General features: G+C 47.2%; 1 protein-coding gene across 2 annotated transcripts in view; it reads right to left on the bottom strand.

The window, feature by feature from the left end:
- Positions 1-11,107: 11,107 nt before the first annotated feature.
- The window catches only part of TMPRSS2 (transmembrane serine protease 2), a 66,160-nt gene continuing 51,542 nt past the window's right edge, over positions 11,108-25,725 (bottom strand). The window contains exons 11-15 of one of the 2 annotated variants that reach the window (XR_015872491.1): positions 19,070-19,168; positions 17,581-17,723; positions 15,827-15,979; positions 14,616-14,718; positions 11,108-13,274 (exon numbers count right to left, since the gene is read on the bottom strand). Coding sequence is in view for 1 of the 2 variants with exons in the window: in XM_088456443.1 (XP_088312569.1) it covers positions 14,707-14,718; positions 15,827-15,979; positions 17,581-17,723; positions 19,070-19,168 (407 nt within the window). In the remaining variant the exon portion in view is untranslated. Of the gene's footprint in view, positions 14,719-15,826; positions 15,980-17,580; positions 17,724-19,069; positions 19,169-25,725 lie in introns of both variants that reach the window. The other variant, XM_088456443.1, reaches the window with a different exon arrangement.

Raw genomic sequence — 25,725 nt, 5'->3', positions numbered from 1 at the left:
TATAAATTGACAGACAGCATGACCACTCCCACTTTTCAATAATCCAATCTAGATGTGAAAATCTGGAGAACGGTGGTTATTGTAGTAATAAAAAAATTACGGTGAAACTGAAACACAAACATGGAAACATACGATAGGTACAGTATGAACTATAGCAATGGATGCAAACATGAAAACAGAACTGGATTCTAAACTGTCAGCAGATCTTACCATCGATGCTGTTATGAAGGATATATAGCACTTCTTGCAGTGACCAGGTGAAATTTAAAATGGAGACTGCAGTATCCACTACTCATGGTGCATTGGGGAACTTCATTGGTAGCCTGTAAGGTTCAGAATGAAGCTATCAGGCTAACCATCAGGTGGAGTTTAGGAGGCATAACATTCCTTTGGCGGGATGCACAACGCATCGCATTTGGGATGCGGACACTCTATGACCCAGAAGTCCCCCTGGCCTCATTCTGTGTATGCGCAGAATGACACGCACCACGGGTGGAGCTAGGAGGGTTGCGATTGGATACTGGTTATTGCCTGAATTACAACTGCTGGTACAGTACTCTGCAAAACTACCAAACTGCACACACATTTCCAACATGAATAGCCACCATATAATGCAGATAGCATGTGAATGACTGCCATCTAATACAAAGAGCACTGACCGCTATATAATACGGAGAGCATGTGAATGACCGCCATATAAAACAGACAGCATGTAAATTACCACTATATAATACAGAGAGTATGTGAATGCAATATAATACAGAGAGCATGTGAATGACTGGCATATAATACAAGGGGTTGAGTCCGGGATCCCGGCAGTCAGGATGCCGATGGTCAGAATACAGACAGCAGCATCCCAACAGTCAGAAGCCTGACAGATTTTTGTAAGTATTATAACCCTTAGCCTCTCCCTACCCCACCCCTACTGCAGCCTAACCCAACCCTCCTACAGCCTAACCCCCCCTGCAGCCTAACACTCCCCTCCCACAGCCTAACTCTAACCCTCCCCTTAGTGCCTAACCCTGTCTCCCCATGACCCTAATACTCTCCTCCGCAATCTTTCAGTATTGTGACCATCGGCATCTTGACTGTCGGGATGCTGTCTACATCCCAACACAAAGAGCATGTGAATGACTGCCATATAATACAGAGAGCACTGACCGCCATGTAATACAGAGAACATGTGAATGACTGTCATGTAATACTGAGAGCAAGTGAATGACTTCCATATAATATAGAGAGCATGTGAATGACCGTCATAAATACAGAGAGCACTATGACCATCATATATATAGAGAGAGAGAGAGAGAGAGAGCACTGACCACCGTTTTAGTACAGAGAGCATGTGAATGACCATCATGTAATACTGAGAGCATGTGAATGACCGCCATATAATAGAGAGCATTAACCTTATCAGTAATCCCATTCACAGTCATTACTGCACCTCCCTCAGTCTAATAAAAACACTTCATATTAATCAACCTCAAAAAAGCATTAACCCCTTCATCTTAACTCACCCTTATAAATAAAACTCACACACAACTTACTCCCTTATACTATACAATTTCCCAACTATACCAATTACCCACCCACCCTCCTTTCTTCCCATCCCCCCAGCTCCACTTACCTATTGCTGTTCTGTTCTGACTGTGAATCTCCCACCATGAGGCTGCTGATCTCCATGGGTCAGAGGAGCACATGATGAGCTCCTCCAATCAGAGATCAGCAAATGCTCCTTTGACCCCTCTGCAGCGTCTCTCTGCAGCGTCTCATGGGAATTACCCAGTGGAGTAACAGTGTGCCCCAATCCTCTGCACGTACTGTAGCGGCCGGGTCCCATTAGCCCTTCAGGCTCCGGCAGTCTGGTCATTGCATCCTGTGGAAGTTGGCATGCAGGCCTTTTAGCCACACAAGTGGTAGTGGCTGCTGGGTTCTGGCTTCCACTCTGTGTCCTACAGTAAGTGGCAGGTGGGCGCTGGTCCCTCTAGGACCACCAGTGGACATGGGTTGCGGCTGCACTGTGCCCACTATGGGGTGGCGCCACTGTGCGGCCGCTCATCTGCAATGGGCCTTGAGCCGCCACTTGTGCAGGGTGTGCAATGCACAGGGGCCCCTAGACTCAGGGACCTGTTGAATCACACACCCTGTGACCATGTATTATACTTACCTCTCCCGAGTCTTGCGCTGGCAGAGCTGCACAAATCTCTGGGGAAATGCTGCGGTGTCAATAATCCCTGCAATTTGTGCATGCGTAGTAGAAAAATCACTGGGCACATGGCACGGGCACCTTGTTCCCCGAGACCTGTGCATTAGGCTGTGGCACAGTGCAAGAGACTTCTCACCTGCGCCACTGGCTATAGAGGAGGGGACCGGGCCCCTGCTTCTCTTAATACGCCACTGGACAGTAGGGATTAAAAAATGTCCCCTTAAGACCAGAAACTTCCATAACTGATACCCAAAGATGCCAAAGACTATGTGAAACCCTTTGCAGCAGCTTTTTATGGGCACTCTAGGTGTGCACACAGTAAGGGTAAGTACCAGTGTATCTGGCAGATCAGTAAGACCTTGCATACCGAGACAAGACACATTCAAACACCTGGTATTTGGACTTGGGACCTCAATCAGAGCCGGACGCTATTAGCGCTCGCTTGTTCAAAAAAAGGGGGTGGCTATTCAAATGAACCGTTCGCTCTTTGCGGTCTGTTGCCGCCTCTATATCTGAACGAGCGAACAAAACATGCGGTCGTTTTTTTCCCCCTGGCCGCTCGCATCATACGTCATGTCCGCTATTTATTAGATTATTCGAGTACATCGAACAGCGTATGAACTGCTTGCTATTCTTGTGGCTGGTTTTTCCTACCACTATATTGCGAGCAGTTCTGATTATAAAACAACCAAGTGACGTGGTCAATGACGCTGCTGTATTAATTATGCACACCCATAAAACGCCCGTTTTGACCTTTAAGCACGCCTGCGTTCTGAATTCCACTCCCCATTTTCAAGTACCTTCCCCTGTTACCACCCACATACGCCTCCCTCTGTCACTCAAAGTAGCAGGCATTCGCTATATAGCGAACAAACGATTTTCGGCCGCACTGACTGGTTCGCGCATGCGTATTACAAACCGTACGCATGCGCAGATGGGCGAACATCGCTCGGAACGAGCGTACGGCTCTTCTGAAGTAAAATGTAATTCTGTTTTTATTATCGACCATCAATGATTTATAATCATTGATGGTTTATGGTCGATGTCTAATGTTTTCCCCAACGATCGGGGAGAGCCAGAGGGTTTCCCTCCATCGATGGAAGAACATGACCGAATAGTTTTTTTTTTACAAGGTGCCGGGACATGGAGAATAGCTCCGCCCCCGACACCCGCAAAGCCATGCCCCCCAGTTCTGTTTGGCCCACGGGCTAGTCAGTCATATAAAAGGGATGACCATCGGTTGGTGCAGCCATCGATGGTCATCCATTGCATAGTTGGTTACCATCGATGGCCACTTTCTATTTTGCCATCGATGGTAACCATACTGATGGCCAACCCTAGTTTTTATAACTCTTAGATGTATTGCTGCTACCACCTACTGTCACATAAATAATCACATACTACCTTCTACTGTAGGGTTTCTAATGACATATGATTCCTATAAAGCGGATTGGGTGGAAGTTCTTTTAAAGTAGCAAGTGCCCTGGCTCTCGAACTCAGGTGTTTTGAATATTTGGGGCATCATGTCTGCATTTGGGCTGGGATTTCCTAAACCGATACCAGATGCTTGTATCTGTATGCAGACCTGTTACCAAAGATAAATAAATAGTTCCTTGTATGTTGTTACTTTCCTTCTTAGGGGTATATTCAATTGGGCGCGAGGTTTAGCGAGGCAAAAACCTCGCGGCCAAATTCGGAATCCCACGGGTATGCGCGCTCCCGATACCTGCGGGATTCAATTAAAAAAACAGTGGATGCAGAGTTTTCATCAATGAAAACCCCGCGCCGCGTAAATTAAAAAAAAGGAAGTCACTTACCTGCCCGGGTCTCCGCGGCTCCCAGTGGCTTCGCCTCTCCCTTCTTACTGGAAAGGGGGCTGCTGGGAGTCCCGGGGGCTGATGGGAGGAGCAAGGGCTGCTGGGAGATGTAGTTCTCCCAGCGCCCATTCCAGGGGGGCCACACACACTGCATCGGGGGTCACACACACACATACACCACACACACTGACATACTCACCCTGCTGCAGAAGAGCCGGCTCCCGACGCTGGATGCAGAAGAAGATGCCGAAGACAGCGCTGAGGAAGGTGAGTAATTAAGGACTAATTAAGCTAATTGGATACTTCCAATTGCTTAATTAGTCCTCAGGAGGGGTGCCAGAGCAAGTCCCGGTGATTTTTCCTTAAATCATCGATTTTAGGAAACATTACGCATGCTCAGGAGGTGCGTGTTTTTTTACAAAACCACGAACCTAATACAATAGCAAAAACCTTGCAGGTGCGGGTTTTTTGCTATTCTTGCACACAATTGAACATGCCCCTTAGTATCAATATTTCATGGTTGAATGCCATGAACTAAGCCTCACTGAAACCTCACCCCTTTAAGTTTTACACGTACAGTATAAGAGGGTTCATAATTAGACCCAATGCCCTTGTATATATATTATTACCAAGACTTCCTGGCTCACTGCGCAGACTCCATCCACGCTGTACCAAACTCCATCCTTGGTGCACAAACTGAGAGGGTACACGGTTGGCTGTATTTCCCCTTTGTGCTAGGGACCTGGAAGTGACGTGAGTGAGGGCAGAAGTGCAGTTCTTGCCCATGACAGTCCCCACTTAAACAAGTTTGTTGTCCCCTCGCGTGCTCGCTGCGCTCGTCACGCTTCGGGCACGGTGGCTCGCTACATGGTTATATTCCCCCTCTATGCCCACTTGGATGGAAGGGAATGACGCTGGACACTGGCTGATGACGTCAGGGTCCTCTCCGTGAAGGGGATTTAGACATTACCGAGGGTACACCCTTCATTCCAGGAACTGGATAACAAGACTTTCAGTGGAGTCGGGTAGTGCAGAGTTTTTGTAAGAGTATCCAGGCTCCCAAGTTGTGTGGAAATTTTTTTTATCCAATCAGCAGCCTGAGACTACTATGCTTGTGTCCTTATTCACCTAGAATTTTTGTGCCATATATTGCCCAAGACGCTTGGAGCAAGGTAGAAGCTCCACCACAGGTACCGATTCATACTTTCTCCTAAATTTTGCATCTTATTTGCACCATACTTACAGACAGCCCCCTCCGGGAGGTGTGGGGGACGGCTTAAGTGGGCGGTGCGGGGGCATGCCGGCGTGATCACCTCATCATCATGCTTTATAATGCTGGTATTACTGCCACTGTTTCAGCACAAATCGCGTCATTGCACCCACTTTCACGTGCAGGCAGTCGGCGGCCATTGCCTACTCTTGCGGGGGGGCCGGGAGTGGCCCCCTATTTTCAGGGGCTCCCGGCAGTCCCGGGAGTGTAGGCAAGTATGATTTGCACACAGAAGTGATGCCAGCACTAGTACTCTGGGTTCCCCTGCATTGTACTTTGGACACAGTAGTAATGATAATAAGACGCATACTTAAAGTAGACGGCGCTTGGCGCTGCTAAGTCACAAAGTCTGCGGTGCGCCAAACTGGGCTATTTATGTGGACACATCTGTATGTATATCACTTTTAGGTGACATCAGGACTGCACTGCACCCTGGTCCCACCACGCCCCCCAACCTCATGATGTCATGTTGAGGAGGTGGGGCCGCCAGTACTGGTATGGACAGCAGCACCGCTGGAGCATCCTCAGGATGCTCCGGGGTGCTATACAGGTCTGCAGCGTCCGACGGACACTCTAGTGACAGCAGTGACACTGGTTGCAGGGTGCTGTTCCAGATACCCTGCTAGCCAAATGAAGGGCCCGTGGGGCAGCGCCGGTGCCACCCACAGAGCCCTGAGCTCTGTGCGACGACACGGCTCGCACCACCTTTGTTACAGCCCTGGGTGACCGACGTTTCACACTTATTTAGTACCCCATATCTTTAGTCTACTATGGCTCTCACTGACCACTATTAATGCACAGGGATTATTTTCTTTTTTATTCCTGTAACACTCGCTTCCAGATTGGGTTACGCCCTCCTGCTACTAGTTCCCATTGTCTTGATGTCATGACTGATGAACGGGGCCTCCAACACAGCAATACAAACCAATTATCCATCCACCAGGGGTTCGCTTGGGATAACCCATACTTGCCTACCATCCCGATTCAGTAGGGAGCCTCCCTAAAATCGGGTGCTGCTCCCGGCCCCCCGGAAAGGCAGGCAAGCCTCCCGGCCCCCGGCAACACCCCCCCTCCCCCCTGCGCGGTTCCACGATACACCCGGCAGCATGGGGACCCATGATGTGATTCATGCTGAATAGCGTCATTGTGGCCCCGCCCGCTGCTTCACATTGCCTTTAATCGATCCATTGTGAAAATAGGACAGGGCCACGATGACGTGCGATCGCCCCCTTTGCCGCGACACGCCCCCCGATGTGAAAGACCGACAGCTAAAAGTCGGTAAGTATGGGATAACCCCTCCCTCTGACTATGAGCCTAATTCACGTAAATTTGATATTTACATACATGTCCGATGTGCAGGTTTGTTTCTGCGACATCGGGCGCAGCGCCCCATAGCCGCGGCATGATTGGCACACTGCTGGTTTTTTAGTGCAGCGACAGGGCGGCAACACAGAGCGCTCCAAAAGATGGAGGTGAGACGGCCCAGTTTTTTGATCGTGCGGAAACCAGTGGCTGTGTCCTTGGATGCAGCTTCACTAGCCCCAGCGGCGTGATTTTGCAGGACATCCTGAGTAACCCGGGGGGAATCAGCTATATACAAGATGGCTCCTGCCGCTTTTGCATATTTTAGCACAGGCTCTGAGTAAGAGGACGCAGCAGCTGTTGCTGTACTGTCCATCTCTGGGTCAGGACCTATATCGGGCAGAGCTGTGGTACAATATGACCTATATAGAGCTTCTCTTTAGCAGTAACTGGACACAAGACGCAATTGGACAGGAGGCACTGACGCAGTTTTATTGTACAGGAACTTGCATGGAAAGGATTCATCCTACTGTAGATGGAAAATGTCGGTTGGGTACAATATATGTAGCTTGCCCATTGTACTGGCTTAATGGTTCTCCAAAATCCCCAAGGATGATAATGCACTCTAATATGATGTTCTTTATGCACAAGCATCACCTGGACTAACCTCCTATCACAGGCCCCTTCTAACAGCGACTTTTAGTATTCACTAAACTATTTTAACCCTAAGGTGCAATAATTCTTCCCCCCTCCCACCCAAAACACACGCTATAACTAGAAGACAGCTACCTCTCTTACGTTAACATTACATAATTTAAGATAAGTCCTTCTTTGAATCAGATGTCGTTGGTGCACATATAGGTGAATGTTTATTGATCTGAACCCAGATTTTGCTTTTAAGTATTTAGTAATGATAAAATACAGATAGATGTCTTTTCCTTAGTACTGTTGCCGCTAGTCCAGTGGTTCCCAAAATGTTTTGAATCATGGCTCCCTAGAATATCAGCATTGTTTTCACGGCACCCATAGGCCAAAAGTGTGTTATTGAGAAATTCTGAAAAAAATGTAGTGAAGTAAATTGTGCTCCAGTCATCCTTAGGTTTGGTTATATAATGGGGGACAGGTTTGTGCTTCTGTTTGTCCACATATTTACATTACATTTACCATAAAGAATTTGATTTGGTGCTGGACCACCAACCTGAGGCACCCCTGCAAGTGTTCCGAGGCACCCCAGGTTGTCGCGGCGCACAGTTTGGGAACCACTGCGCCAGGCTCAGGATAGTAGACAGGGTCCATGTATGGGTTAAGCCTACTACTTCAGTATATTAACAAGTTCCAAGTTGGTAATAGCCGAGTTTCTTGTCCAGTGGTAGATTATAGACAGGGAAGAGCGGCAGAAAGAAAAGGCATTGGTCTGACTTATGAGACTTCCAACCTCTCCTGGATTACAATGAATGATAGCTGCTAATGTTTGACTGATGAGGGGGCGTTTCCTAATATCCTTTCAATGGGAAGTAGCTGAGATAAAGTTAAAGGAAAAGGGTTAGGATACTTACTTAACCCCTGCCGGGATAGCGAGCATCGGGATGCCACAGTCAGTGGCCCTCATTCAGAGCCGTACGCTCTGAATGAGGGCCGTCCTCCATAACTATGGAGCGTCCTCCTGGACGCTCGTATAGCTGTGGGTCACCACCCACAGCCTATACGAGCGTGCAGTTTGATGGCCGCGATGGTCTTGACCATCGCGACCATCGAAACTGCGAGCCGGAGCCTGCGGTTGAGGTTTTCAACCGCAAGGCCCGGAGTGATTTTGGCTCTATCAGAGCCAAAATCACTCCCACTGACATCACTAGTGATGTCAGTGGGCCGGCTTCTGACGGTAGGCGTTCCCTTAGGAACGCCCCCGTCAGGGAGGCACACCCCGGTACGCCCACCAAAGGGGGCGTGCTGTCAATCAACATCGACAGCACGCCCCCTTTGATCAGACACAACGAGCGAAGGAAAGTCCTTCGCTCGTCGCGTCTGGCGCATGCACACGACGGAGCTCCCTCCGTCGTGCGCATGCTCAGTGCAGAACATCGACTCACTTGCGAGCGGACAGCCGCTCGCGAGTGGGTCTGAATCAGGCCCAGTATTTTGACAGCTGGCATCGCGACTGCCGGTATTTCATACCCAACCCCCTTTCAATAACGGCAGGCTGCTTTGAATGAAATAAACTGCTCACTGCTGCTACGTCAGTCCTGAGGCGATTCCCCCAGCACTCTGTATGGCATGTCCTCCTAGCAGGTAATCACATTACACTGAGGCTTTTCCATACTCACAAAACTATGTATTTAACCTCATCGTCTTGTTACTCAGAGTCCTGTGGCTGGCCCTTTAGTGAGTGACACCAGTGAGGGGGATCAGTCTCATGAGTGCAGCCAGTGCATAAAATGTGCAATCATAGGCTACTGTTAATTTGATATTTCCTTAAAGGAAACTTCCTGAGGTGAGTGTGTGGGTCTAGTCACCCACCTCTCCTGCACTTACCTTTCTCTTTCAGGAACTGGTACCTCAGGACAGCGCCACAGCCTTACCTGCTCCTTCACCTCAGAGGACCGGATGCCAGATACAGTATTATCAATTTGTGCTGGTCTCCGCCTCCTTACTTTAGCCAAGCCTCGGCCCTTCACAGCTGGGTGATGTTCCGCTCTCCCCCCCCCCCCCCCCCTCACAGCGCAGATGCTGCCTTTCTGGGATCTCGCAGGCGCTCCGGACTGTCACTTTGGGGGGTGTTCATCAAAGATTGGTGAGAGATAAAATTGTGAGAGAAAAAGGGGCAGATGTACTAAGCTCTGGAAAGTGATACATTGGAGAGTGATAAACTACCAAACAATCAGCTCCTAACTGTCATTTTTTCAAACACAGCCTGTAACATGACAGTTAGGAGCTGATTGGTAAACTACCAACCACTCTCCCATTTATCACTTTCCAGAGCTTAGCACATCTCTCCCTAAGGGGTCTATTTACTAAGCAGTGTTAGGAGACAGAGTGAAAAGTGATAAGGTGCCAGCCAATCAGCTCTCAACTGTAATTTTTCAAACACAGCCTGTGAGATGACAGTTGGGAGCTGATTGGCTGGCACTTTATCACTTAAGCTGCATACACACACAACGATTTTGTTACCAACGATTTTATGAACGACTGTCAGATTTTTTAAAATGTAATGAACGATTTTTTTGAACTACAAACGATTTTTGCATATTAACTTAATGAAAATCGTTGAGTTGACAATTTTGACTGAACTACAAACTGCAAACGTGAATGCGCATAAACGATAATCGTTCATCTTTTGACTCAGAAAGTGAACGATTTTTTCAAAAAATCGTTGTGTGTATGCAGCTTTACTTATCACTTTTTACTCTGTCTCCTAAGTGATAAGGTGCCAGCCAATCAGCACCCAACTGTCATCTCACAGGCTGTGTTTGAAAGATGACAGTTGGGAGCTGATTGGCTGGCACCTTATCACTTTCATATCACTTTTCACTCTGTCTCCTAACGCTGCTTAGTAAATAGACCCCTAAGTACCAGTGCGCTTTTCTCTTTCTGCATCAGCAGTGGGAGTGAAGATAACAAGGTGAAGATTCATGTGATCGTAAAGTTCCATTGGAACTTCGCAGGATGCGTATTGGGGGAAAATAACACTTAGTTACAGAAGGGAAAATCATTTTTTTCTCTCATTTCTTTGGGGATCAAGCGTAAACAAGCAAGGTTTATTTGTCAAGCTAGGTTACTGCGGAAACTCACAGTTAATTGAATCTCCTATGTAAAATTATATACCTCAACAGTGGCAGCTTTTACCTAGGGGCTGCACCTCCCCCAGTAAAATCCGCCACCTCAGTGACTGCACTGCCAACACTGTGACTGGCAGTGGCCATTGGAAGCACCACCTACCAGTCACACAGAGGACAGGCAGCCCCATCGGAGGTTTTTTCTCCCCCTGGGTCTGCCAGCCCAGGCTGCGATTAGCAGAGAGCGGCTTCCAGTGGAAAGCCGCTGCTCTGCCTTTTGGGCAGTCGATGCAAATCCATTGTGCAGGCACCAGGACCTGGCCGGCCAGGGCTGTCTCCTCCAGTGACGTGCAATGAGCTGAATGGCTGGGGAGGCACACGTATAAAAAACACACAGTTTTTATATGAAAACTCTGGAGCATGACAGGAAGTATGACAGGGGAGGGAGCATGACAGGGGAGGCTCTGCCCTGACTGCACGTCCCTGGGCTCCTCCTCTCCTTGTAAAGCGGCAGCCCCCCTCAGCCAATAAGGTAGGAGCCACTGCTGTGCCACAATCATATCATCATGAGTCATGACTGATATCATGACAGCGTCTTTATAGACACATACACCAACAGGATAATGGGCCCAGCCAGTCCTTTGTCTGAAATGCCTCCTTTCCCATCCCACAAACAGCCATAAACATGCACACACTTTAGAAATAACAAATATTTATTAAATATAAAAAGGTAAAAGCATTATTAGATTTACCACAAGGTAAAGCTATACAGTACAACTAGTTTACATTTTTCAAGAAAATTGGCCTATTTGATATGAACTGCTCTCATTTTGCTGCCGGATACAGTTTTCTCATTATAATCAGAGCACTTTTTCCATATAACTGATATTTAGAATATATCTCTTTCATTCTGTTCTTTCAATGCACTATAGCAACCACCGGTTACATACTGTATGTTTCAGTAGCCACATCTCTTGATTGGTTTTAGCATTGCACATGTTCCATAATAAATTTCCAAACATTACTATGAGAAATACCTATCTACAGTCATTTGGCTCTAGGTAGCAATGTACATTGACCTCCAGTGCTCTGTTATTGGAGCAGGATCACTCCATGGACCTTATTCAAAGGTGGAGGCTTCTGCGTCGGCTCTAGCGTCTGTTGTCATGGTAGCGAATATCCAAGTCCTAGTTTCAGCTTTCCCCTTGTGTGCTAGCGAATGTGCAAGCCCTCAGATGCCCGCTTTCATGGGCCCTGCACGCTGTAACACCGCCGGCGGTTCTGGATACGTCACTACAGACGCACCTTCGTCACTTGTACCCTCCCTGTGGCAGGCGAAGTTTCTCTGCCTGAACATGGCCTCTGAGGAACCAGCTGTGCGTCTGGGAACGCAGTCGCTTTCACTGACACTACCGCGACACACTTATCACATGCCCATGAGACGTAACGTCTTGCGCTCACTTCAGGTCACCTCCCAGTCAGTGCCCAGGAATGCCCATCACTCTGCCTCTCGGTTTCCAATACCAACAACTTCTTCGCGCGTATGCTCAGTGTAACGCAGGCGCCACAGGGGTTTTCTGAATATTTTGCATGCGCAGTAACAAATATTTGCTCAACTACGTGAACATCGGTGTTGCGTGTTGTTTGTGTGCACCTGTGAAGCCGGCCCTATATGTAATAGATAAGTTAGTCACTACATATAACACTTTAAAAAACAATGGGGCAGCTGCCTGAGAGGTGATGTACAATTTGGTGCAGGGAAAAGGGAGACAGCGTTGCAGCGGGATGCAATCGGGAAGCCGGCTGACGTAAGCCCGACAGCTGGCTTCCCGACTGCATTATCCCGGCGAGGGTTAAATGACAGGCGTCTAAATCTAGACGCCTGTCATTTTTCCGACGCCGGGCGCCGCCAGCCGCCGGGGGGGGAGGGTTAGGTTTAGGGCTCCGGGGGGACTTAGGGTTAGGCACCCCCACGGGAGGGTTAGGGTTAGGCTAGGGGGAGGGAGGGATAGGGTTAGGCACCCCCGGGGGGAGGTTAGGGTTAGGCACCCCCCCGGGAAACTTAGGTTTGGGCAGCGGGGAAGGGGGGGTTAGGCACTTAGAGGGGGGATTAGGGTTAGGCACAGGGGGGGAGGTTAGGGTTAGGCACCCCTAAGGGGGGTTAGGTTAGTAGATACTTACCTTAGGACGATCGGGATTTACAGCGCTATCGGGCTTCCGCTGCCAGGCTCTGCTGTTTTGACGGGCTGCCGCTGCCGGGATTCGAACTCCCGGCCATGCAGCCGCCGGGATATCATACCGATTCTGTTGCAGCATGGTACTAGGTAGTGATTAATCTCCATAACATGCAGGACGACCATGCTAGGACCAGATTAAGGTCTGTGGGGGATCCAGGGCAACTGTGGGAGCCCCCATTTTGTTAAAATGATATGCTGGCAGTATTATTAAAAAGTGTAATGTGTGCATCCTCCCAGCACCACAATGTATTAATACACACTGTAGTGCCCCAGTTCCCATTATGCCACACAGAAACCCCAGTTCATATGTATCACAGTGCCACTAAAGCTGGTGATATAGCTATGTGTGGTAGCAGCTGTTTGCGGTAGCACCTGCATGACTGCCCCTTTCCGCCCTGTTATTAATCCATCACTGATCCTTCGCCAGCCACGTAAAGCATAGTTGCCTACCATCCCAAAATTGCTGGGAGACTCAGGAAAATCAGGTAGCTCTCCCCAGTGAAGTAGGTGGCCCAGGCCGGCGAAGAAGCAATTTGCGTTGAATCGAGTCATCGTGGCTCCACCCACCGCTCCACAATGCAGGTAATCTCGGTATGGCGTAGCGGGATTCATACAGTCAGGAGCCTCTCACAGCTGCCGGGGCAGCGATTGTGCCAGCACCTCGACCTTGCCCTGATCCAAAAAGCACATATGGAGAACATTTTTTAAATGTCTCCTTCATTAATACATATAGATTCGTAAATTGTCAGACATTTTGCATACATACATTCCGATTCAAGTCACGTGGTTAACATTTTTACAAATGGCACATGGAGCAAAAACAGTAAATGATACAGTATTTTACAACTATTTACAATATATCATTTAGGGATGGTCATCAGCTGAGCTCCCCCCAAGTGACGTAAAGCCCCACCTCCTTCCCTGATTATATGTGCAGCACAAGCAGGGATGTCCACCATCAATGGCTTCCTGATGATTATTTCATGCCATCGATGCCAAGCTAGTTAACCCTCCGATGACCATCCCTTCAAACAATGACATTGATAAAGAAACCTTAACATAATTTAGAAAAATATATAGGCTTTCCACTAGATGGCACTATTGTTAAACTAGTTACGGTAAAAGGACAATGAGCTTTAGAGCTCATTCAGACCGGCTCGCTAAGAGGTATACTCTCGCCGCTGCCGATAGTATGCAGTGTGTATGCACTGTGCGCATAACTTAGCGAAAGTTCACAATGCATTCGCTCGCTGCGCATAGACAGCCCAGCAGAGTGAGTGACAATAGGAAGCCGTTTGTAGGTGGTAACGGGCTGGCAAATAAAAACGGGGGAGTGGAGGTGCAAACACAGGCGTGCCTGAGCATCTCACCGGCGTGTTAGGGGTGTGTATGATTATAAGACAGCATCATAGTACACGTCACCAGGCTTGTTTTTACACTGAAGTGCTCGCGTAGGTGTCAAACATACTTATCCTGATAGATATATATATATATATATATATATATATATATATCTATATATATATATATATATATATATAGATTTAGATATTGTACAAATTAATAAAAATTGTTTTTTGTTTCTACACTACAGTCTAAGGCCAGTTTTCTTTAACACAAATTCCAAATCAGCTGCACGCACCTGATATCTATATATACTATTAAGTGCTGCGATAGCATCCGATGTTACCTGATGTACCGATGGTTGCATACACTTCCTGGACATGACGTGCACAAGTGGGCGTCTTAAAACAGGCTGGTGGGTGTCTGCATACACTATGTTATCGCTCTCCAAGAAATACTGCGATACCACTTCCTACGCAATTTACATATACATCGTGCGAGCGATCGCATCTAGCGAGCGGCTCTGAATCAGGCCCTTTATTCTTATACCAGCCGTTGCGCTGCGCTGTTACATTGCGCCCATGAAATATCTGGAAAACACGCCGGATGTGTGATTACTTCTAAAATACCCGTATAATTTATGTGAAGTGTGCGAAGAAAGTTACAGACACTGAGTCCAGTGCTCCCCTCCGTCGGAAATGTTTCTGCCATTCAGAAAAGGCCCTGGCTCGGTGTAACACATTGCATTATTTCATCATCATCATCCATAGGTCTGAAAGAGAAATGTAATCATGGTCACTCATTGCTACATTGTATGTGGATAAATGTAACCAACTGTATACAGGGATATGAGAAGTCATCGGGGACTGTGGCGTCACTAGGGGGGTGCAGGCCGCAGTGGGTCACTCCACCCGAAGGGGTGACACCAACAGAGCAGAGCAGCTTTGCTATTTTGGTGCCACCCCCTTGGATGGTGTCCCTGAGGAGCGCTGCAGCAGCGGTGATGAATGCGCTCGTCATCCCCAGTGTCTGGAGAGGCTGGGGGCTCCCAACGCGCTGGGCAAGTGTGATGAGAAATAGGGGTGAGACAAACGGTCATGCCCCTAAAATGGCACATATCAGGGGACTTGGCCACAGAGGCAGGAGGCCATGCTCCCTTTGGCGTACACAAGGAATAACCGGTAGTGACGCCACTGACAAGGGACAAACAGTCAATGATCTCTGACTTCTATAAGTCATAATAATTGATAGTAGTTGGGGGATAGACAGTCAAGGACGTTTGTGGGCTGCAACAATAGCAAACGAGCCAATGCGAAGCATTCTGGAGCTTTCCCCCGGTAACTAAGTGGCGATCGGAAAATCTCGCCATCATGCAATTCATCATACTGAATATTAGTCACCACATCTACAGAACCCATGATGTCTGGAAGGGTCCAGCACTATTGTCCTCAGTTCAGCTAAGTTGCTGCCTTTCCTCAAACACACAGCGGGTTGTCACTGCCCCTCCTCTATGACCATTACATCACAAGGAAGTTCATTGGGGAGGGTCTCTGACAACAGAGCTGTTAGCTTGAATAGGAACAAGGAGGAAAAGTGGGAACCTTAGAGACATTTGACCCCTCCAGACAAGTAGAAAAGCCAGTCGTTAGGGAAATAGCATTCAGCAACTTAATGAACAAAAATGGAAACTGACTTTTGGGTGGAGTTACAGTATATTATATAAATATACAGATAAAGTATAGATAATCCCACACAGAGATCCAGGCTCGCTATGCCCATCCCGCCAGGATTTTCTGAGGAATGTAAATAATAAACTTTCAGTTCCTCCAGTGTCTTCCGCATGCAGAGTATTGTGACACATCCATAACCTAAAACTTTACCTGCATCTGTCTATAGATCCATTCCAAGAACACCGTCACATTTCCGTACACTCCAGGCTTATTGCGATTGGCACAACCAGTTCCCCAGCTTGTGTCACCAACGAGCCACCACAAAGAGTTAGTCTTGGTGACCAGTGGGCCGCCACTGTCACCCTGGGAAGAAAGACAAAGAATCATTTATAACTAAACACTAGAACACAGGTTCTCAACCTCGGTCCCCAGGACTCCAAACAGTGCATGTTTTCCAGGTCGCCTCACAGAATCACGTAAATAATTAGCTCCACCTGTGAATCTTTTAAAATGTGTCGGTGAGTAATGACTACACCTGTGCACCTGCTGGAAAACATGACCTGTGTGGGGTCCTGAGGACAGAGTTTGAGAACCACTGCACTAGAATGTCCAACAACCACATGACCAGATCTGCAGTGCGCCGTACCGGTATAAGAGATAGTGCCTTATCGGGACCATCTACTCAATGGTGAATGCAATCATAGTGATGGCATCCTTACTTTATGTGTGATCTTTTGACCTCCCGAGAACTGCTGACAATTGGTTATTTATGTCTGAACGCTAAATGAGTCAATTGAAAATTCGTGACAGCCATACAATATTTTTATTTTAATTGCTTTTAATTACAGTACTGTGGTCTCAATCTCTACCTCCATTTGGTAAGTGAGTCGCATTTTCGTTGAGTTTATGACTCACTGGCTATAGCATCTGGCAACTTTTCTCTTTCACATTAGACATATTGTGGTGGCGAAATGCGTTGTAGTGACATAGATGCTCAAATCTTTACATATGGTGATTGGAAGCTTGCCAGAATCATGCCAGTTTTGCACAATCGCAACCTATTACATCCACCCGTAGACTAAATGTGGGGAGTGAAGGAAAGGAACTTGGGCATAGAGGTGAGTGTGGTGCTGTCAACATAAAGTGAGAGTGTACAGTATTCCTGGGTGGGAGGAATACAATAAGCTTGGGATTTCATGAGACATGTGAGAGGACAGAGGAAGAGCAGTCACTTTCTTTTCATTTTCTTCACATGGTTAAAAAAGGATTATAGTGAAACCATTTGGTGAGTTTAAGGTTAATAGCTTTATTTAGAAGAGACCTCACTCCCTTTGACCTGCGGTGAGGTCAATGGCTGAAGAGGCACACATGGAGATGGGTCTGAGTGCTGGGAGCCTGTCTCATCCCCTACTTATCGTAACTCTCCCCTCACTACAGTAAGCTTCAGTGTCCATTGATTCTCCTACCTGCATCACTGTGTCTTCTCTTGCTGCTGAGCTCCAATCTCTAAACACTGCAGTGCCCTTCTTGATCACATCACACATATAAGGTGTCCATCAGTGCTCAAGGCACGCTGCCAATACTCAGAGGCATGCCTCTATTTGCTCTCTTTCTGTGCAGCTTACTGCCCGTGATGCTACCCCGCCACCAGCTCTGCAAGCAGTGTCTGACTATACAGAAGCAAGTTTGAGCTGTTGCTGCCTCATCTCTCATCTCCCTTCAATCCCAGGGAGCTCCACAAAGCTGGTGAGTGTTAACTATAAAAATGGATTACAATAAACAAAGAAGATGTTTATAAGTTATAAACATCATCTTTGTATTATTCTAATAATTTTTAGAACAAATCCCAGGAGTATGACAGGGGAGGCTCTGCCTACCCCGACTGTACGTCCCTGCTCACTCCATCTTATGTATCAACTAACATACACATACACTACACTGCAAAGAAGATGTATTCCACTTACCTGGCAAGTGTCGATGCCACCGGATAGGTAGCCGGCACATATCATGGTGGAGGTGATTGCACCATCATAAACATACTGTTTATTGCAGGTGGTAGAGTCAATCAAAAAGATATTAGCTGCCCTCAGGTAAGTGGGTGATGATCCTGAGGTGGGAAAATCAGATCAATAATCAATATACACAAAATTGCAGCAGGGTGAACACAGAATGTAACAAGAGAGTGAAAGATGAAAAAACCTGCAGCAGATGATAATCTGGGATTTTAGGTTACAGGTGTTGGATATGCAGAGGATCGAGAAAAAGCGCCTAACACAACTTTCACATGTAAACTTGGCGACTTGTGCAAAGCTGGCACTGATAAACCATAAAGGAAGACAAATATTTAGGTATAAAAGTTTTCTAAGCAGCAGATTTGAAGTAATTTCATACATGATGGCATGTTCTACTTAGAAAAGGCCGTATTTACTAACGGTCATTTTGACCTTCTAAATAGAAATCGTCATTGATCCTCGGAAGTCTCTCTCACTGCAAAACCGCCATGAACCCGCCGTGGTTTAGAAGCCTGCACAGATGCCTATTTCATAACCAGCCCTGGGTTATTTAGGCTAGGCTGGTAGTAAAACGATTGAGAGGATAACCGCAGTGGGTTTCACCCTATTTTTCAATATTCAGCTCTAGGCTGAAGCGGCTGGATCTGGTGTCACTATAAATTATTACCATTACACGTAGCGATTTCCTACTTAAGGTAATTAGAAATGTCTGCTATAAAATATCTTTGTGTCACAACACCGCTGGCTTACAGCGCAGATGCAGGCAGATATAGAGAATTTAAGAGTAAAATAGTAAATATTCTGCCCACTTCCTGGTACCCCTCCCCCTGTCCCCAGCCATCATCAGTCCAACTCTGTTCATGGTCATAAATTCTGTGAAATAAAAATGAACAAATATAGGCCCCCATTTATCAACGAAGCATAACCCCTTTAGTGCTCGCTATAGGGGTTATGTCATCCTTTCTGGATTTAACAAACAGCTGTAATCTAAGATTGTTACAGCATCGTTCTTTAGATGGCGAGAGTGATGCGTGTCATGCTCATGGGCAGACGGACCGTCACGCATGCACATTACACAAGACCCCCGTCGCTGGTAGCAGTAGGCTGCCAGCAGCCCAGCAGAGGACCTCTCCGACGAAGAGGACTGTGCTGGACCTCGCCGGAGGGGTAAGTATTGGTACATACCAGTGGCTTTTTCATTTGTATCACAGTGAGGCTAAACGATAAATGCCGCTGGTGTTTGCCTCTGTTGATAAATGGGGCGCCTGGTTTGATATGAGCAGCTAAACTGGAAGCCTGTGATTGCCTGCTCCAATCATAATTCACCAACTCCGCTCCAGTCACAATATCCCGGTGACTTTGTGCATCTCTTATCATTTCTTACTGGCAGAAGATTACAATAATAAGATATTTGCGCTGCATTCTCTGTCTCATTTCTCACCTCCTTCATATGTATATCCCCAGCCTGAGATCCAAAATGACTGCGTTTCCGTCCACGGCATCCCGGCATTGGGCAAACACACCGGCTTTATATTAGACGCTGCAAGAATATAGATTTTATTTAATGTCATTTGATTTCTCTCCTCTACGTAAAGCTACATGGTTCATCTCAAACCTTTACTGTCCCCCGGGACATTTAGAAGACACATATTTGTTCTTTACTTGTGTTCAGCAATCTGCTAGTAACTGATTAAGTGGCAGATTTATCAAAGCTTGGAGAGAGATAATGTACCAACCAATCAGCTCCTAATTGTCATTTTTCAAACACAGCCTGTAACATGACAGATGTTGATTGGTTGGCACTTTCTCTCTCTCCATTTTATTTCTGACCAAGACTTAGTACATCGACCCCTAAGGGGACAACTTACCAACTTATGTGCGCTCAGTTAAGTAACACAGGCTATCGTAGCCTCCAGTTTTTGTCAGAGCTACTAATCGTGACCTCTAATTTATCAAACTACAAGGGCAGATTTTCCTGTTGCGTAAGGGCCACATGGTGAAGTGAGGAGGAGAGGGGAGACGGTAGTCCCAGAGCTGACCAGCTCTAATTATATAAGTTATGGATATGGGGTTCACGTTTTTCAGTTTTATTTATAAACTGTGCTGTATTTATTGTTTATATGTAAGGTCTCCTAATAATTTGGGACCACAGGTGGTGCTCAGGGTTGTATGCTGTACTGGCACCTTGCTTTTGGTCTCATTTTGAATTCTCATAACTACATAGAAATTTTAAATATGTTTTTGAACATGTATTCAGAGTGTGGCAAGTACTGTCAATCTTGTATCTGCAACTTTAGATGAGTACTTGGACCATTTTTTCTGGCTGCTGGCATATAAATTGAGACAGTTCGGATGTATGTTTTTATAAATCCTTAAAGGCATTGAAGATTGAGTTGTCCAGGATTATGGTGGAATGTCCGGAAATCAGGACATTTGTCCTGAGTCCTAGCAATCGTGGATGGGCAGTGTCTGGAAATCCAAATATATATATTTTTTGTTTCACCCAGCACATCATGATCTTGTGAGAGTGAGTCCCTCTCAGCTCCTACCTACCTCTTTTGGTGAGGAGGGATAGCTACCCAATGGTTCACCATCACTGGTCTCCATGGTGGTGCCAATGGTGGCTTACATAGATGGCAAGAAGCCATCAACAGGAAACCATCAATGGTTTACACCATCAAGGGCCATCAGTACTCTCAAACACACAGTACCATGCAGTGGCTCAGACAGAGAGGGAGAAGGGACGTGGCAGGCTGCAGGCCAACAGAGGAGGAAGGCGTGTGGCTATGTAGCACAAATTGGGGGCCAATCTAAGCACTATGACCCCTGTGCTGGGGAAAAGAAAAACACTGCTGCGATCTCAGCCATCCATGGCAAATCCATCAACCATCGGTGGTCAACCATTGATCGAAGGCCATCCCTACTGCTGAGTAGCTGCTACTTCCTTTTTGAAGACGCTGCTTAGTTTAGGTACACTCACCTCGACGATCCGACCTACAGTTCCATCAACTCGTAAAACAGCTTACATTGTTGTACACACTTCTCCATTGTCGTTCAGGACGGAACGATTACAGGATTTCTGTTACAGAAATTGTCTCAAAATGTCAAGCAACAGGTCCTACCCAATCATCGGTGTTGACTGATTGCACACTGTAATCAGCCCTGTGTGCTGCATTTCACTGTGAGATAATCAGACTGAGCAGCCAAGAATCATGTTGCCCACTACACTTTTACAACTGCAGGTGGGCTGCAATTCACATCAGCTGCTTGTCACTGCCAGGGGCGCCGATAGGGGTGGGCAGGGCCATCTTAACGTATGGGCACACTGGGCAGCTGCCAAGGGCCCAACAATTGTAGGGGCCTTTGAGCCCTGGCGAGCTGGGCCGGGGGGCATCTACATGGAGTGTGCGGCTGCTCGCTCCATGCACAGGGCAGCCGGATGAGAGGCAGGAAGAGGGAGATGCTCCCCGGCCGCTCTGATTGTTAATTACACACAATCAAATTAAGTGGGAGGACAGCATCCCATACTTTAATCACTGCTGCAGTGCAGAGCAGGAACTGCACTGCGAGCTGGAGAAGAGAAAGAGGTGGAGTCTGTAAACCCCGCTTTACATCATGCTTATGTATGTTTAAACATTTGTTTTGTTAATCAATAAATCTAAAGTTTTAATTTTATTGACGGTTTACATTGTTATTCCTGTGAATGGTTAGGTAGGGGCCGCAGTGGATTGCTTTGCCCAAGGCCTATAATGCTGTGAAAATGGGCCGGGTGGGGAGTGCTAAGTAAATGGATTTGCACATAAATTATGAGCTGTGCGCCCGATTTTTTCTTTTTGGGGCGTTTGATGAACTATTTGTATTGGACTGCCTGACAGAAGTGTAGCCCTGAACTTATTTGTTCCTGTTACTTTCTGGTTCTTGTTATGTATCTGTTCCGCTCATGTAGTTGGATTGTTGTTACATACGGTTCTTCTGTAAGGAAATACAGTGTGTTTGATACAGTATAATCTGAGTGTGGTGTCATATCAAATCATCCTCTCCCGAATGTAGCATTCCTTACAGTTGGAAAATGACCCTCCGTTTCAGGGCCAAAGACAAATCCTCCATCCCCAGGACCAGAGTCGGCCCTAGCCAATTTGGTGCCCTAGACAAGATTTTGGCCTGGTGCCCCCTAGCAGATAATCCCACCACCAATACATAATATATATATACATACACACACATATATATATATATATATACATTAGGGGTGAGCGGGTTCGGATTTCTGAAATCCGAACCCCCCCGAGCCCCCCCGATCCGAGTCCGATCCGAGTCAGGCTCGACTTTTCCCGCCTGACTCGGATCTGAAATCGAGGCAAAACGTCATCTTCCCGCCTTCCGAGTCTCGCGGGTTTTGGATCCTATATAAGGTACACACGTCGGCGCCATTTTCTCACTCGGCTGTGGACAGTGAAGAGGGAGGGTGGGAGTTAGGGCTGTGTAGTGTAGTGTAGTGTAGTGCTGCTGTTGTCCACTACTTCAAAGTCCATAGGGGCTGGCTGTGTTGTGCTGTGCTGCTGTTGTTAATAGGGGCTGTGTCCACTACTTCAAAGTCCATAGGGGCTGGCTGGACTGTGTTGTGCAGTCAGTTCTCCATAGGGGCTGTGTCCACTCCAAAGTCCTGTGCAGTGTCCCAGTCCTAAAGGAGTGCTGTAGTGTTGTCCAGGGGGTGCTCTGTCCATCAGGGGTGCTCCCCCCAAGTGCTAAAAAAATAATATATTTTCTGTGTTTGTGAATTGTGTGCGCAGTAGCCGCACGTGCATCAACAAAGTAGTGCCAAGCGTGCGCCTGTGTCATAAGTAAAGGGCCGGCTGGCTTGACCGTTAAGGGTGCTGTAACCCCCGAAAGTACACTCCAGTCCAAACCAAAAAAAAAATTATTTTCTGTGTTTGTGAATTGTGTGCGCAGTAGCCGCACGTGCATCAACAAAGTAGTGCCAAGCGTGCGCCTGTGTCATAAGTAAAGGGCCGGCTGGCTTGACCGTTAAGGGTGCTGTAACCCCCGAAAGTACACTCCAGTCCAAACCAAAAAAAAAATTATTTTCTGTGTTTGTGAATTGTGTGCGCAGTAGCCGCACGTGCATCAACAAAGTAGTGCCAAGCGTGCGCCTGTGTCATAAGTAAAGGGCCGGCTGGCTTGACCGTTAAGGGTGCTGTAACCCCCGAAGTACACTCCAGTCCAAACCAAAAAAAATATTATTTTCTGTGTTTGTGAATTGTGTGCGCAGTAGTCGCACGTGCATCAACAAAGTAGTGCCAAGCGTGCGCCTGTGTCATAAGTAAAGGGCCGGCTGGCTTGACCGTTAAGGGTGCTGTAACCCCCGAAAGTACACTCCAGTCCAAACCAAAAAAAAAATTATTTTCTGTGTTTGTGAATTGTGTGCGCAGTAGCCGCACGTGCATCAACAAAGTAGTGCCAAGCGTGCGCCTGTGTCATAAGTAAAGGGCCGGCTGGCTTGACCGTTAAGGGTGCTGTAACCCCCGAAAGTACACTCCAGTCCAAACCAAAAAAAATATTATTTTCTGTGTTTGTGAATTGTGTGCGCAGTAGTCGCACGTGCATCAACAAAGTAGTGCCAAGCGTGCGCCTGTGTCATAAGTAAAGGGCCGGCTGGCTTGACCGTTAAGGGTGCTGTAACCCCCGAAAGTACACTCCAGTCCAAACCAAAAAAAAAATTATTTTCTGTGTTTGTGAATTGTGTGCGCAGTAGCCGCACGTGCATCAACAAAGTAGTGCCAAGCGTGCGCCTGTGTCATAAGTAAAGGGCCGGCTGGCTTGACCGTTAAGGGTGCTGTAACCCCCGAAAGTACACTCCAGTCCAAACCAAAAAAAATATTATTTTCTGTGTTTGTGAATTGTGTGCGCAGTAGTCGCACGTGCATCAACAAAGTAGTGCCAAGCGTGCGCCTGTGTCATAAGTAAAGGGCCGGCTGGCTTGACCGTTAAAGGGTGCTGTAACCCCCAAGTACACTCCAGTCCAAACCAAAAAAAAAATTATTTTCTGTGTTTGTGAATTGTGTGCGCAGTAGCCGCACGTGCATCAACAAAGTAGTGCCAAGCGTGCGCCTGTGTCATAAGTAAAGGGCCGGCTGGCTTGACCGTTAAGGGTGCTGTAACCCCCGAAAGTACACTCCAGTCCAAACCAAAAAAAAAATTATTTTCTGTGTTTGTGAATTGTGTGCGCAGTAGCCGCACGTGCATCAACAAAGTAGTGCCAAGCGTGCGCCTGTGTCATAAGTAAAGGGCCGGCTGGCTTGACCGTTAAAGGGTGCTGTAACCCCCGAAAGTACACTCCAGTCCAAACCAAAAAAAAAATTATTTTCTGTGTTTGTGAATTGTGTGCGCAGTAGCCGCACGTGCATCAACAAAGTAGTGCCAAGCGTGCGCCTGTGTCATAAGTAAAGGGCCGGCTGGCTTGACCGTTAAAGGGTGCTGTAACCCACAAAGTACACTCCAGTCCGAACCAAAAAAAAATTTATTTTCTGTGTTTAGCCGCACGTATATATCAAATCGATATAACATAAATGGAGGACCAAACTTTCTCCGATAAAAATAAAATAGAGAAAGATCAAGAACCACTTCCTCCTAGTGCTGAAGCTGCTGCCACTAGTCATGACATAGACGATAACATGCCATCAACGTCGTCTGCCAAGGCCGATGCCCAATGTCATAGTAGAGGGCACATACAATCCCAAATGGCAAAGTTCAGGAAAATGACCTTGAAAAAGACATTTAAATCAGCTGAAGAGAAACGTAAACTTGCCAATATGCCATTTACGACACGGAGTGGCAAGGAACGGCTAAGGTCGATCCCTAGTATGTTCATGACTAGTGGTTCAGCTTCACATGACGATGGAAGCACTCCTCCCACTAAAAAAATCAAAAGAGTTAAGCTGGCAAAAGCACAGCGAAGAACTGTGCTTTCTAAGAAGATATCACAAATCCCCAAAGAGAGTCCAAGTGTGGTGGTGGTTGCGATGCCTGACCTTCCCAGCACTGGACGGGAAGAGGTGGCTCTTTCCACCATTTGCACGCCCCCTGCAAGTGCTGAAAGGAGCACCCACAGTCCACTTGCTGATATGCAAATTGAAGATGTCACTGTTGAAGTACAACAGGATGAGGATACTGGTGTAGCTGGCGCTGAGGAGGAAGTTGGCGAGGAGGATTCTGATGGTGATGTGGTTTGTTTAAATCAGGCTCCGGGGGAGACAGTTGTTGTCCGTGGGATGAAAAAGCCCATCACGGTCATGCCTGGGCAGAAGACCAAACATTCCACCTCTTTGGTCTGGCAATATTTCTATCCAAATCCGGACAACAACTGTCTTGCCATATGTACCATATGTAAAGGTGAAATAAGTAGGGGTAGGGACGTCAACCACCTAGGAACATCCTCCCTTATACGGCACCTGCAGCGCGTTCATAAAAAGTTACTGTCAAGTTCAGAAACTTTGGCTAAGACCGTAAGCAGTCCAGGGACACCTAAATCCCGTTGTCCTGTTGTATCCAAGCGCCTGCAAACCACACCGTCAACTCCCTCCTCGTCAATTTCCTCCTTAGTCAGGATCGGAAGTAGTCCTGCAGGCCATGTCACTGGCATGACTGACTCTCCTATCCGGGATTCCTCTGGAGGATCCTGCATTGCTACGCCTACTGCTGCCGCTGCTGCTGTTGCTGCTGCTGGGAGTCGTTCATCATCCCAGAGAGGAAGTAGGAACACCACTACTTTTACTAAACAATTGACCCTCCAACAGTCCTTAGCGAGGAGGATGAAGTACGACAGCAGTCATCCTGAAGCAAAACGTATAACTGAGGCCTTGACTGCTATGTTGGTGTTAGACGTGCGTCCGGTATCCGCCATTAGTGCAGTGGGATTTAGACAATTGATGGAGGTAGTGTGTCCCCGGTTCCAAATCCCGTCTAGATTCCACTTCACTAGGCAGGCGATACCGAGACTGTACAGAAACGTCAGAAAAAGTGTCCTCAGTGTCCTGAAAAATGCCGTTGTACACAATGTCCACTTAACCACGGACATGTGGACAAGTGGAACAGGGCAGA

The sequence above is a fragment of the Taudactylus pleione genome, unplaced genomic scaffold (assembly GCF_031769625.1).
Source record: "Taudactylus pleione unplaced genomic scaffold, aTauple2 ptg000704l, whole genome shotgun sequence".
In the NCBI taxonomy this organism is placed as follows: domain Eukaryota; kingdom Metazoa; phylum Chordata; class Amphibia; order Anura; family Myobatrachidae; genus Taudactylus; species Taudactylus pleione.
The sequence above is the reverse complement of the archived record's forward strand: the minus strand, read 5'-3'. Positions and strand labels throughout refer to the sequence as shown.